Source organism: Phoca vitulina, unplaced genomic scaffold, assembly GCF_004348235.1.
Source record: "Phoca vitulina isolate PV1807 unplaced genomic scaffold, GSC_HSeal_1.0 scaffold33, whole genome shotgun sequence".
In the NCBI taxonomy this organism is placed as follows: domain Eukaryota; kingdom Metazoa; phylum Chordata; class Mammalia; order Carnivora; family Phocidae; genus Phoca; species Phoca vitulina.
Genome location: NW_022589736.1, coordinates 22,995,043 through 23,006,969, shown reverse-complemented (window position 1 = coordinate 23,006,969; position 11,927 = coordinate 22,995,043). Strand labels below are relative to the sequence as shown.

The window sequence follows — 11,927 nt, the reverse complement described above, 5'->3', positions numbered from 1 at the left end:
TGGTCCGCAGTCTTCCAAAGTCTCTTCTCTCAGTTTGAGTTCTAGCTAACTTAGGGGGACAGAATTGTGAGCACCAAATCGGCACCGAACTTGAAATCATGTTCTCTGTGAAGTTTGGATTTTATGATGACCCAGCAATCAGAGCAAGAAGTAATATTTTTATTGAAATGTAGGTGACTCTGAGGGAACGACACCTGCTATTTTTGAAAGTGCTTTCTGATTAGTCTCTGGAAGGTGTATTTTAAGAGTCTGAAGAATGGGAGTAATTTAACTCATTGGAAATTTTATTGACTGCTTACTGTTTATTTGGAGGGTTAAATGAAATTTCGGGATGAGTTTTCCACATGAGGTTGAACTTCAGAAAACTCACAAGGATCCTAGAATAGGTTTGTAGTGATAAATGACTTTTGATGTCGTCGACTTGATGAAGAAAAGGTTGACAGTGAAGTCTTCATGTGAGAACTCTAGAAATTGCACACTAAGAAAAAGAAACTGGTGCAAATAAAGGAAATCCGTTTCAAGAACCAAAAGAAGAAAAAAACGTTAAAAAAATTAACTGCGGAAACAGGAAACACTCGACTGTGTAAACATTTTCGGAGACTTTCATAATCAAAACTGGGCGATCTTGAGATTTGCAAGGAGATCCACAGGCTCAAGGTATTCGCGGGGGTATTTCCCAAATCTGACTTACTAGGAAGTTCTAATATGTGTTACTTTCTCTTTCTTGTAAAGGACCTATCTGAACTCTGTGGTCCCAGTTTAATACAAGGTTTTATTTGGGAGGAGTCAATTTTTTTAGAGCGATCTTAGAAATAACCACCTGCTGTGCTATTCATTTTATACTTGAAGAAACATCCTCAAGTGAAATGGTGCTATCTAACCCAAAAACCTTATGCAGGAGCTGCCTTCTGTGCTCTTTGCACATCAGATGTCTTTAAAATACATACTGTTGTTAAATAGGATCATCTTAAATGTAATTTCATCAAGACCTTAGCTTTGGCTAAAATGCGAGGAAGATTGCATGAGGGAAACAAGCACCGTATTTCAGAATATGATGTAGCCTCCATTTCATAGAAGCACTAGACTAAATCAGAATTCCCAACTTTCATTCCAGGGGCAATGAGAACAAAAAAGATGTATTTACCAAACCTTTAAAATATAAAAGAAATGGGGGGAACCCCACTTTCATCATCCCAAGATTCTAAGACTGGGTCCCATGTGCAGATTGTTTCTAAAATTAAAATTCCATCCCCTGAAAAGATGACCATAAGCTATTTTTAAAAAACCAAACATCTACATTTCTTGTTGGCCAGTGGAAAGCAGTATTTCACATGGGTTCCTATTGAGATTTCACAATAAAACTTGATCTTGATAGGCCTATGCCATGTGTCTACTGAAACTCCAAATATTGGGAAAAGAATGAGGAAAGGATGTAGGAAAGCCCCTGCGAGCTTACTCTGCAAGTCGCATTGTACCTCCAGAAATCCTAACATTTGCACGTTATGAATATGGAAACAAAGCAATATGGTTGGTAGGTTAAGTCAACTGACGGGGCAGCTTCTTTTTTCCCCCTCAGTGCAATTAACGGCCGGCAATTTTAAAAGCAAAAAGTACTTGTAAAGTGGTATGCATGTGTAAAGTAAGATAGATCGCTATTTACACAGCAGTAACCAGCCTCATTCTCTTTTTGCATTTAAGCTAAAATCTGCAAAATCAATTTAGGCATTTTCTGTGGAATATTTTGTTAGCACTAACTTTATGATACAGAATCCTAAAATACTTTACAGAAGCAAAAACCGAACTTAAAGCCTACTTTTCATGTACTCTGCTTTTACTGCTAAGAATTACAAAGTTAACAGCTTTGATATGGGTTATTATAAGATTGAAACTTTTTAAAGTGGTAGCTTAGCAAAAGTTTTAAATCTTAATTGTCAGAACTGAAAGCTGGTTATGGGAGAATGCAAAACATTATAATCTTTCTTCTGTTTTATTAAAAGACAAAGACATTTTAGATGAAATATCCTTTAACGCTTAAGAAATTTTCAAATGGAGTAGCGGAAAAAATCCTTTCGAACAAAATAAATGCATGTTTTCAAGTATGGTAAAACAGTGTTAAGTGAGCCATAAATGCAAGATCTGATTTTTAATAAGCAATTTCAAAAATAAGTCCATCATAAAAAGGTTGAGATGTTAAGTCTTTTAGTTCCATGTTGATCTCACAACTTGATTTTGTGCAAGTCAAGTGACAGGTCCACTAGCATTTGAAGTTTTTAGTCTTTGAAAAATATTTTTTCATTCTTTATATACATACATGATCATCCAAAGTAAAACTCTCATTTGAAACTTCCATCAACTAACTTTTCTTTCTTAGATAACATCATGAAAAACTTGAGAAGCCTAGAAAAATGAGTTAAATTCACCAAAATTGGCAAACATGGGTAACTTTTACTTCAAAGATTGTAGAGTAAATAAACAGATACATCTTTCAGTTGGGCTTTCAAGCAATTATACAACAAAGCACGGACTTCTTAGCAACATCACTATTTAAGACAGCAATGGATTCTCTTTAGTTTTACCTGTTGTAATCCACAGTAGGGTTTCCAAAACTTCTGCACATTGTGCTTTTCATATCAAATTTTTATTAAAGTCTTAGCTATTTTCTAAATGAATATCCTTTTTATTGGATTTTCCCAATTACAAATGAGATTTAATTTTACATCTATAATTAGAAACACTTACAATGGTACTGTACAAATTTAGGTCAAAATAAAAATATATGTATTTTGTGGTTTCATAAAACTTCATTTACTGTATCTTTAAAGAAAGCAGAAATAACAGCAATATATGTAAAAGTAATGATTTAATGACTATAAGCAAGACAAAGCAATAGAATTGTGCTTCTTTTGCAGACTGGGGACAATGAAATGTTTAGCTACAATTTTCCCATACAAACATGAAACGATATTCATATAGAATAAACACCCTCACAAATAACTGATGGGTGATGAACACACACCAAGTTCGACCAAAGCAAAACACAAACTGAAAACGGTTGTGGTTATTCATATTTTAAATTCAACATGTTCACTCTATTTAAAAATTAATATCTGGAGAAGCTAAAAATAAATTGCTTCTATTTCAAGATTTTAGAGAGAGGGCATATGTCATTGTTTATAACTGTAAAAGCAACTCCTTAAATTTGAAGTAACTGCTAAACCACGTTAAAATAATTTTAGATAAAATGCCTTCTTCCAGCAATTTGCTGGTTTACTTAAAAATTTGTTTTAGAATTATAGTGATCAATATGCACTTTAAAAACACATTCATTCCATCAAAAGCAATAGGAAATGAAGACACTGTTTCCAAAGTCTTTAAAGTTTTTCTTTACTGCCACAATTAATTTTCAAAGTAAACATGAATTACTAGAGAAAATCAGTATTATGATTTGCCAATTGCTTCCAATGGAATAGAATTTAGAATTAGAGATCCACATTAAAAATGTTCTATGCTGATAAGGCTCAAACATAGGGTATCTGCAAAGGTCGAACCAGTTGGGAGAATTTTAACAACCATTTCTGAATGCATGAAACACAATATTTTCTTTATAGTATTTATAAATATATCATACAATACTGTTTCCTGTTATGTCATATACCAATATGGCATTGTACAACAAGCATAATGCCATCTGATTCTTACAAAAGCGAATCATTTAAACAAGTCAGTAAAATAAACGGTAGTACCCGCTTTTAGGCATACAGATTGTAAAACTGAAGTTTACTATCCTTTGATCGGTTTTGTGTAGCAACAGAGAAGTAAAAATCAAACAGGAATCAAAATGGCTAAATATGCAATAAGTCGTTATTCACAGTGACATGGCTACATAGAATGCATTATTCTATGCATATTCTTTCTGTTTGTTGAATTTCAAGATAAAAAGCACTTGTTTTCTACAGGTTCACAAAACAGCATAATAACAAGAACAATCAAGGAGAATGTAATGTAGGCGTTAGTTGAGATTAACAAACTATGGCCCAATGTTTATATCCACTGCAGAATTTTTCAAATCTGAACAATGGTTACAGAAACCATTTCACATCTTGCCTAACACACAGAAAAACATCTTGCCTGCTTTCTCAGAAACCAATTCTTTAGAGGAACAATCTTTTCCATTAACGTCCATATGAATATCACATCTAGTCCATCTTTTATAGCCAAATTTAATGTCACTACAAAAGAAAGCAAATTGGACGACAGTCACATGTATTAGCATCTCTAAAGCTGTAATGGCATGAAGATATCTATATAAATTGGGGATTTAAAATTTTTTTTCCTTAAGAGTCTCAGGTATCAACCAGATGAAGTTGCTGACGACCCATTTACTGACGATTTTCGAGGTCTATTGGCAAAGGAAGGTTGGTGGTTACCGCTGGGGCTGCTGCTGGTTCCATTCATAGTGCTGGAGATGTGAGGGAACTGAGGATGAGGAGACTGAACGGGAGTGCTGGGGCTAGGCAGACAGGAAGAGGTGGAGGGAGCACCTCCTGCGGGGCTGTTGGCCTTGTCACTCCCAGAGTCACTTTCCAGTTCTCCAGCATTTGTCAGTCCATCTCTCTGGTGACTCATCTTCATTCTTTTACAAGTAGGTCGAACTCTGTATTTCAAAGGAAGTGGACCATTCTACAAAGTGAAAAGGAAAAAAAAAATCAGTCCTCTTTAAATACAGTTTACCACAATACTCTCAGAGTGTTAGTTAGGCTACTTACCCTTCTCCAGGTATAAATGTAGGCAATATCCATTAGTGTGTAGTAATCCTTTAAAGGTTCCTCTTCATACATGACATCAATCTATTGGAAAATAATATTTCACTTACTAAGTACCATGAAGAACAAAGATAAATCGAGATTTTTTTTTTGTCATCTAAATGAAATCCAAAAAAGCTTTAACAAACATTTTCTTCAAACATCTAGACAAGGAAAGACTCCCTCTTGACACTTCAAATGAGGAAAAATATTCCCTGAAATTACTAAGGAATTTGTTTTCATAGCATAAAACAAAATTCATACTAAACATTTTAAGAGTTCCAACTAGTTCTAAATTTAAAAAAATCTGTTGCTTTTTTGGGGTTCAGAATCCAAAAAGAAAGAGTCATTGAATTAAAAAAAAAAATCCACATTAAATGCACAAAAACCATAAAGTAGATACCTGGAAAGTATTAGGTATGTCCATTTTACTTCTGAGAAACTTTCTTAGGTGCATCACAGTCATTGCTGCTGGGCAACGTAAATATCTTTTATCATTCACCTAAGAATACATTTAGAAAAGTTATTTTTTAAAATTCCTAACTTTTGGGTAAGAAAAAAATTTCCATTAGATTGCCTCAATATGATAAAAAGTATGAATACCAAAACTGAGACTGACTAAATTCTCAACTATACTTTGAGTTTACTATTATAAATACGAAATAAAGCGATAGCTAATATAATAAGAAAACTTTAAATACATCAAAGCATTAAACATTAATTATTTAAAGCATTTTGTAAGAATAATAATCATATATAAAGTAAATTCTATCTACTTACTATCGCATATAAATCACTCTTAAACATCAAATATGATCATTTTCTCCCATTTGACAGCATCATCTGGCCTTAGAATATTCTAAAGGGCAAAATACACCTTCATAAAATCTAGAATCCAAACAATGTTTCTTCTGTATGTTTTTGCGACATGGAACATACCTCCTCCTTAGGTTTCTCCTTGTCTTTGTTTACTTTCCGATCCAATCTAAGAAACATAACTTTATTAGTGGAACAATGCATCTATGAACAGATTAGCATAAAACACATTTCCAACAGAATTTACCTGTTCTGGTCAAAGAATTCAATGGATAAGCTTATTATCTCATCATCAGTTATAATTCTCTTATCTTCATCTGCAACTTCTCCTCTATCTTCATTAGAGCCATTGGCAGCTATAAAGACATTTTGGAATTCGATTTTAAAATTAAATATTTAATTTAAATATTACAAATGTAGGAAAATGGAAATGGTACTTTAAGTTAAATTCAATTTTAATATATTATTGAATAATAAATTCTCCCTCCAAATAAAATGTCTTTTCCCTCTCTAAAGAGTTTACCATCAGCTGAAGGATGAGCTGCATAAAAATCCCTTCTTCTCTTCATTTCATCTAAAGGGGGGGGAAAAAAAGACTTAAACATTTGTTATAGCAGGTAAAGCTGATGAAATACTTTGTAAAAATTCATTTGTAAGCAAGTTACTCACTTTTGAAAAGCCCTGGAACTAATTTGTATACAATATCTTGGAGAGTTTTATCTGACCTGAAAAAGAATTAGAAAAGTAAATCATTAATTATAATGGCAAAATTTTAAATGCTCATAAATTATTATAGATTCTTTGTTTTTTTGTAGTATTTTACTTGATTGTGAGAGTCTACATCAGTAAGATAACAATTATGAGAATAAAAATTCTTTAGCAGTATCTTTTAAATCAGTGGAAAAATACTTTTAGATTCATTAAAAAATTCTTCACATTTCACTGAATCAAGAGAAGTATGCCTTTTAAGTTACTAAATTAGCTAATATGAAAGAGAATAGAGAGAAGAAAATGGAAGCACTTTAAAACACACTCATTCCTGCCTGTCATAAACTCAGTAAAGCAATGCAGAAATGGAGAACTAATTCAAGTTTTAAAAAAAAAGTTTTTTAAAAACCTTTAAAATCCACTTAAATAATACCAAACTTTGCTTAAAATTAGTCATCATTAAAATGTCGAGAAATGAAGAGCAACCTTCACAAAACACACACATTAGGTGGAGATTCAACGGTAAATTTTGTGTGAAGAAATAAAACAGGGTAACCTTCACTAAATTATGCAATTCCAATAACGATTAGAGACAATAATTTTAAACCTTTTCTTACCTTATATTCAGTAGTGGTCTGGTTTTGTGAACTTGGACATCACAGATAGGACAATATTTGCTGGTCTCCAAGTAACGCACAATACATGTTTTACAGACTAGAAGTAGAAAAACAAAGTTTTTAAATTTAGAAATTAGATGCTAAGCAGTGAAATTAGGGTCAAAAATGGAGAACTAGTGGTAGCAAAATGCTAAATGTCAAAAGGTATTTCCAATGAACTCAATTAACATTCTTAGAACACTTATACATTCCATAGTTACACCTTTAAACTATGCATTAACAAATGCAAGAGTAGAAAATGACTCCATCACTTTGTACAAACATTCTCAAGGATTGCTGGAATTGTTAGTTTTCAAACGTCAGAAAGAAATGTGAAATATACATGACACACACAAAAAGGTCTAAAACTTTGTACTTACAGGAATGTAGACATTCTATTATGGTTGTGGCATCAATGAAGTACCCTCCACAAAGCACACACATTAGGTGGGGATTTAGCTCAGTGATCTTGATTCTAGTTGTTCGATGCATTTCTGCTTGATAAAGTATCCTGCAAGACACAGAAATATTGGCCATAATCCACAGAAACAGAAACGAGATTATCTCCCAACTTCTAGTAACCGAACGCTCTGAAATGCTGAGTTCATAAAACTCGTTTTAACACTGTACAGCTGGACTGTCCCAACGTTTTCTACAGAAGGAATTTACTAATCAGACCTGAATCAATTATAGTGAAATGATGAAAAAGGATTCAACTAAAGTAACTTCTGGTCCCTCAGATCATTCCAGGAGGGAGAAGAAAAGGTCTGGGGTGGGGGCTGGGAGCTGAGAATATTCGGGTCTCTTTCTTCCATTCCTCCTCTAGCCTAGCAGCCCCCCGGCTGCTGCACACGCCACGCAGTCCCAGCAGATATTTACCAACCGCCAGAGCTTGTTCCAGATCTCCTAATTTATTGTAAAACTTCCTTATGGATCTTCAATCGAAAATCCGGGAGCATGCCCTGGCTTCCCAGGGGTTCTTGTTGTTTTAGGCGGTTCCAGCAACCAGAACCTGGCACGTTTTCACGCGATACAAAGGGAAAACAAATTCTGCCCTATCTGCATCCCTGGCATTTCCGGAGCTGGGTGCTGGGGCCGCAGGAGCACCTCCAGTCGGCCTCGAGCTGGGGCCTGAGCGCGCGGACGCCCGGGGGCCGGGATGCGAGGGGCGGATCCGGCGGCGCCCGGGGCTCCGTCTCGCTCCGGATTCGGAACTCGCCTCTGTCGGGGTTTCCATAGCAACTTACACTTACACTTGGCATCCGGCCACCGCTGCAACTCCGCGCGAAGCCGGGCCGAGCCCGGAGCTCCGGCGGGCGTGCGGGGCCGCGGGGCGGAGGCGGCAGCGGGCGCGGGGGAGGGGCCGGCGCGGCGCGGGGGCGGGGCTGGCGCGGGGGCGGGGTGGGGTGCGGGCGGCGCTGCGCGGCTCGGGGGTGGGGCAGCCCCACGAGGCCCGCGGCACTGGGGAGCAGGATCCCGGCCCGCGGCAACCGGGCGGGCAGCCTGGGGGGCCCGGAGCGTGCGAGTGGTAAAGGAGAATGCAAACCGCACTCGGCCATTTCGGACACTCTTGGGGGCCTCTTTCCAAGTCGACTCGGTGCGAAGAGCTTCTTTCAGATCTTGACTTGGTCTCTCCTGTTAGCAATCACTAGGTCAAAAATTTCACGAAGGGACCTTTTGAGAATTGCCAACTGTGCACTTAGCCCGAAACCGTCAAGGCTCAGATTGCAGAGATGTTTATTGAACTGAACCTCTTTAAAGCTTTCTTCTCTAGTATGAAGTTCTCTTGCAGATTAGATGAGCGATACAAAGTTTTACTAAGGCTAAAAAGTGAAATCTGTTTTACAAGAAGACAAGGAGGGGGCAAAGCCTTGTGTTTTATTTGAACTATGCTGGAGGCAAGACAAACTACTTTAATCGGTACGGTAGTGACAATATGTAAAGAACCATGTGACCAGTCCATTCCCAACGCTAAATCAACACCTTGTCAACCCAGAGCAACATAGGAGAGAAAAACAAATGTCATTTTCTCAACCTAACCTCCATACAAATCCCCACACGATGGAATAATATTCCCAATAGATACCATATATTATAGAAAAGTCACGGTGGGGAACTGTCAGCAACAATACACCAGCGGACAATCAGGGAAGTCAATTATTTCGTGTAGTACTCTTGAAAAATATATTTCTTACCCCCACTTCAATCATTTCAGACCTAAAATAGGACCAAGCTTCCAGACCTGTCTGAAGTACATTCTCAAAACCGCTTTCAATAGAAATCTAGGAACCTTTGAAACTTGGAAGATGCAACTGAGGTTTTAATTCTTAGGGAATTTTAATGAAGGAAATACCAATCAACATACCTCAATGGCTGAAACTAACAGCTTCAGAGTAATAAAAAACGGTAAAAACAAAACAAAGTCTCTTTTATGAAAGTGATCATAGTGGCAACTGGCAACTTCAACCAGAAAACTTCATGTGTGATTCCTCAGTTATCTTTGGATTACTTGTTTACAAGACTATTGTCAACATATTGTTAAAATAAATCTAAGTGGAGTTGCAGAGGAGTTGTGGGTGGAGCACTGTCCCTAAAGAGTAGCAATATTTAAATCCATGTGGTTGACTAAAGACAAACTTTAATTTTTAAAGAAAACTCTCCTTGTGAAACCACAGGACCTTTCCTAGAAAGGTAGCAAGGTGATACTTATGTCTCCTTGTGAAAGCATATCACACTAATGCCACCGAACATCAAGTTTAGGAAGGGACTTCAATAAAAATAGCTGTCTTTTTCTCCACTGCACAGAAAACACCAAACACAAATACTAATACACAGGACAGTCAAACCTCAGTGGAGAGTAATCTACTGGTTAGCTCTTAACATTTAAGTCACAGGTACTTGACTAAAACCTTTCCAAATTCATCTTAAGTCTTAATTCACACAACTCTTCTCAGTTCTGAAGAATTTGGCCACAGTCCTATTACCATCTATAATGCTAGTAAATATCACTTTGTTACTTACATAAAAATAAGTTCTTTATCTTTTTATACAACTTGAAAGTCCTGGCAACCTAAGGATGACTTCCAAAACGTTTGACATGCTTGACAGATTTAAGAAACAATCTCTTGCACCTTAGAAATGAAAGCCTTTCAGGTTCCAACACAGAAAACTGCCAGGCAGGCAAGTAAAAATGCACCAAACGTACCACAGTAAAAATACTCAATAGTTAAAACTTGCCATTATAACATACTTGGTAAGGGCTGTCAGTTTAGTTGGGAGGCCTAACACCAGTAATGTCAAAATGAAGCAAAACAGAAGCAAGTTCTCATGTTAACAATCAGCTTGACTATTGCAATCTAAGAAATGCAAATGAACTCCATAACCCCAGTTGGGGTTCACAGCCCAGTAGAAGTATGGGTAAAGTTTGGGTTAACTTGACTCCTAGGGAGAATTTTGCCTAGTTGGGCACTTAATGCACATCCCAGAACTTGGTGGTATAGTATTAATGAATTTATCAAGTACAATTAAATGCTCATTTTTTTTTTTTTACAAAAGCATATGTGTGTACACACATGCATACGTAGTGACTTTTATATGGCTTTAAAGATACTGTTACTAGGCATATAATTTGCACAGGTAGGTTATTTCAAACACCTTTGCACTCTGGGGCAAATGTATGGGAATGAACTCAAATATTAAAAAGTTTGTAAATTTGTTCATAAAATCAATCTCTAAGGGATAATGATTGGTCTACTTAAAATAAAATTCAAATATTAACATAGTCACGTAAGTTAGTATACACTGTCAACAATTTGCATTCTTAACTTTCAAGTCTTTATTATAGCTTACAATGTGTTTTCAGAACTTGAGGGTTAAGGTTCCTATAAAATATATGTTGAATACTCGTAACATTCTAGGTACCACCAACCTACCCTTGGATTTGGATAAACATGCCCAGAATTTTGCCTACTTTAAGAGAAGGGGTTAAAATACATACTTCTCTTTCAAATATTGGACCGTGACCACTAAGCCCACTAAATCCTTTTATTGCAATTGGGAATGATCAAAGTCTCTCTACTTGTTTACTTCCAATCATTAACTGTAAATTTCTGGGGAAAAGATCATGCTATATCGCTGTCAAACCCAAAAGACTATGTAAACATATGTAGTCAACTTTTTGGTGCTCCTTTTCCAAAGCATCTCTTTACCACATGACCTATGCTAACATTTAGCAAAACCTATAAAACGTAGTGGACTCAAGTCATGGTTCTAAGTGCATCCCATAGTAGAGGCTGAGAAAAAAACTGCAGTCACCGAGGAGGAAAAACAGAAAAAGAGAAAAAGAAGGGGGGGGGGGGGATGGAAACCTCTTGCAAGACTAACGTCCAGTCACCATCATCACTCCAAAAAAAGCTCCAAATTTGAAATGCCCACTTCCCAGTGCGCACGTCCCAAGTACTGTTTAGAGAACTTATCTAAGACTCCCAACAAATAACACCTTGAAAACTTTACCATTTTAAACACAAATGCAGGAGACCTTGGAAACAACTGGGAACCGCCATCTTACAAGCCATCCAATTTCACACAAGTGTCCCTCCAACTTAAGTTAATAACATTTTTGTTTGAGCTCTTTCCAGTTTAACATCCACCTTGGCGGGATCGCTGCCCCCCACGTAACCCGTCCCTATAAAATGAGGGCATTCTCTGGATGTTTAAACCCCTCAAAAGCCCTTTCTTCGGGAGAAGAGGGAAGCCACTTGACCCGAGCAGCTCCCGATTTCAGGAACCCGTCCCCGTTTCATCAAAATCTACCTCTCAACAAAGGGCGCCGTGGCGGGGAGAGCCGCAGAGACTGGAAATAGAAGTGTTCTTCTCGGGGGCCATGTGCGTCGCGAGGGTGTAGAGGGGCGCTCGGGGGAGAAAGGAACTAAAACGTGGGGCCGTG

The 11,927-nt window shown here is 37.1% G+C and overlaps 1 protein-coding gene across 3 annotated transcripts; it reads right to left on the bottom strand.

Annotated features, from left to right (window-relative positions):
* Positions 1–1,987: 1,987 nt before the first annotated feature.
* BMI1 (BMI1 proto-oncogene, polycomb ring finger) lies at positions 1,988–11,913 on the bottom strand. 3 transcript variants are annotated; one of them, XM_032425860.1, is made up of 10 exons: positions 11,795–11,913; positions 7,363–7,493; positions 6,944–7,040; positions 6,288–6,343; positions 6,142–6,192; positions 5,866–5,974; positions 5,742–5,787; positions 5,206–5,304; positions 4,767–4,847; positions 1,988–4,680 (listed from the first exon to the last, which is right to left on the bottom strand). In XM_032425860.1, exons 2-10 carry the CDS (start codon positions 7,472–7,474, stop codon positions 4,351–4,353), a joined length of 981 nt encoding a protein of 326 aa, XP_032281751.1. In that variant the 5' UTR covers positions 7,475–7,493; positions 11,795–11,913; the 3' UTR covers positions 1,988–4,350. The 3 variants fall into 3 exon arrangements, with proteins under 3 accessions (XP_032281751.1, XP_032281752.1, XP_032281749.1); XM_032425861.1 differs by lacking the exon at positions 11,795–11,913 and adding an exon at positions 7,862–7,921; XM_032425858.1 differs by lacking the exon at positions 11,795–11,913 and having other exon boundaries at positions 2,426–4,680; positions 7,363–7,674.
* Positions 11,914–11,927: the final 14 nt, after the last annotated feature.

Excerpts from the sequence above, each read along its gene's own strand:
- BMI1 (XM_032425858.1), bottom strand. The coding sequence starts at position 7,519 with ATGGCCAATATTTCTGTGTCTTGCAGGATACTTTATCAAGCAGAAATG. Across the intron at positions 7,041-7,362 it reads AATAGAATGTCTACATTCCT|TCTGTAAAACATGTATTGTG; the intron begins GTAAGTACAAAG and ends TTCTACTTCTAG. Across the intron at positions 6,193-6,287 it reads AGTTCCAGGGCTTTTCAAAA|ATGAAATGAAGAGAAGAAGG; the intron begins GTGAGTAACTTG and ends CCCCCCCTTTAG.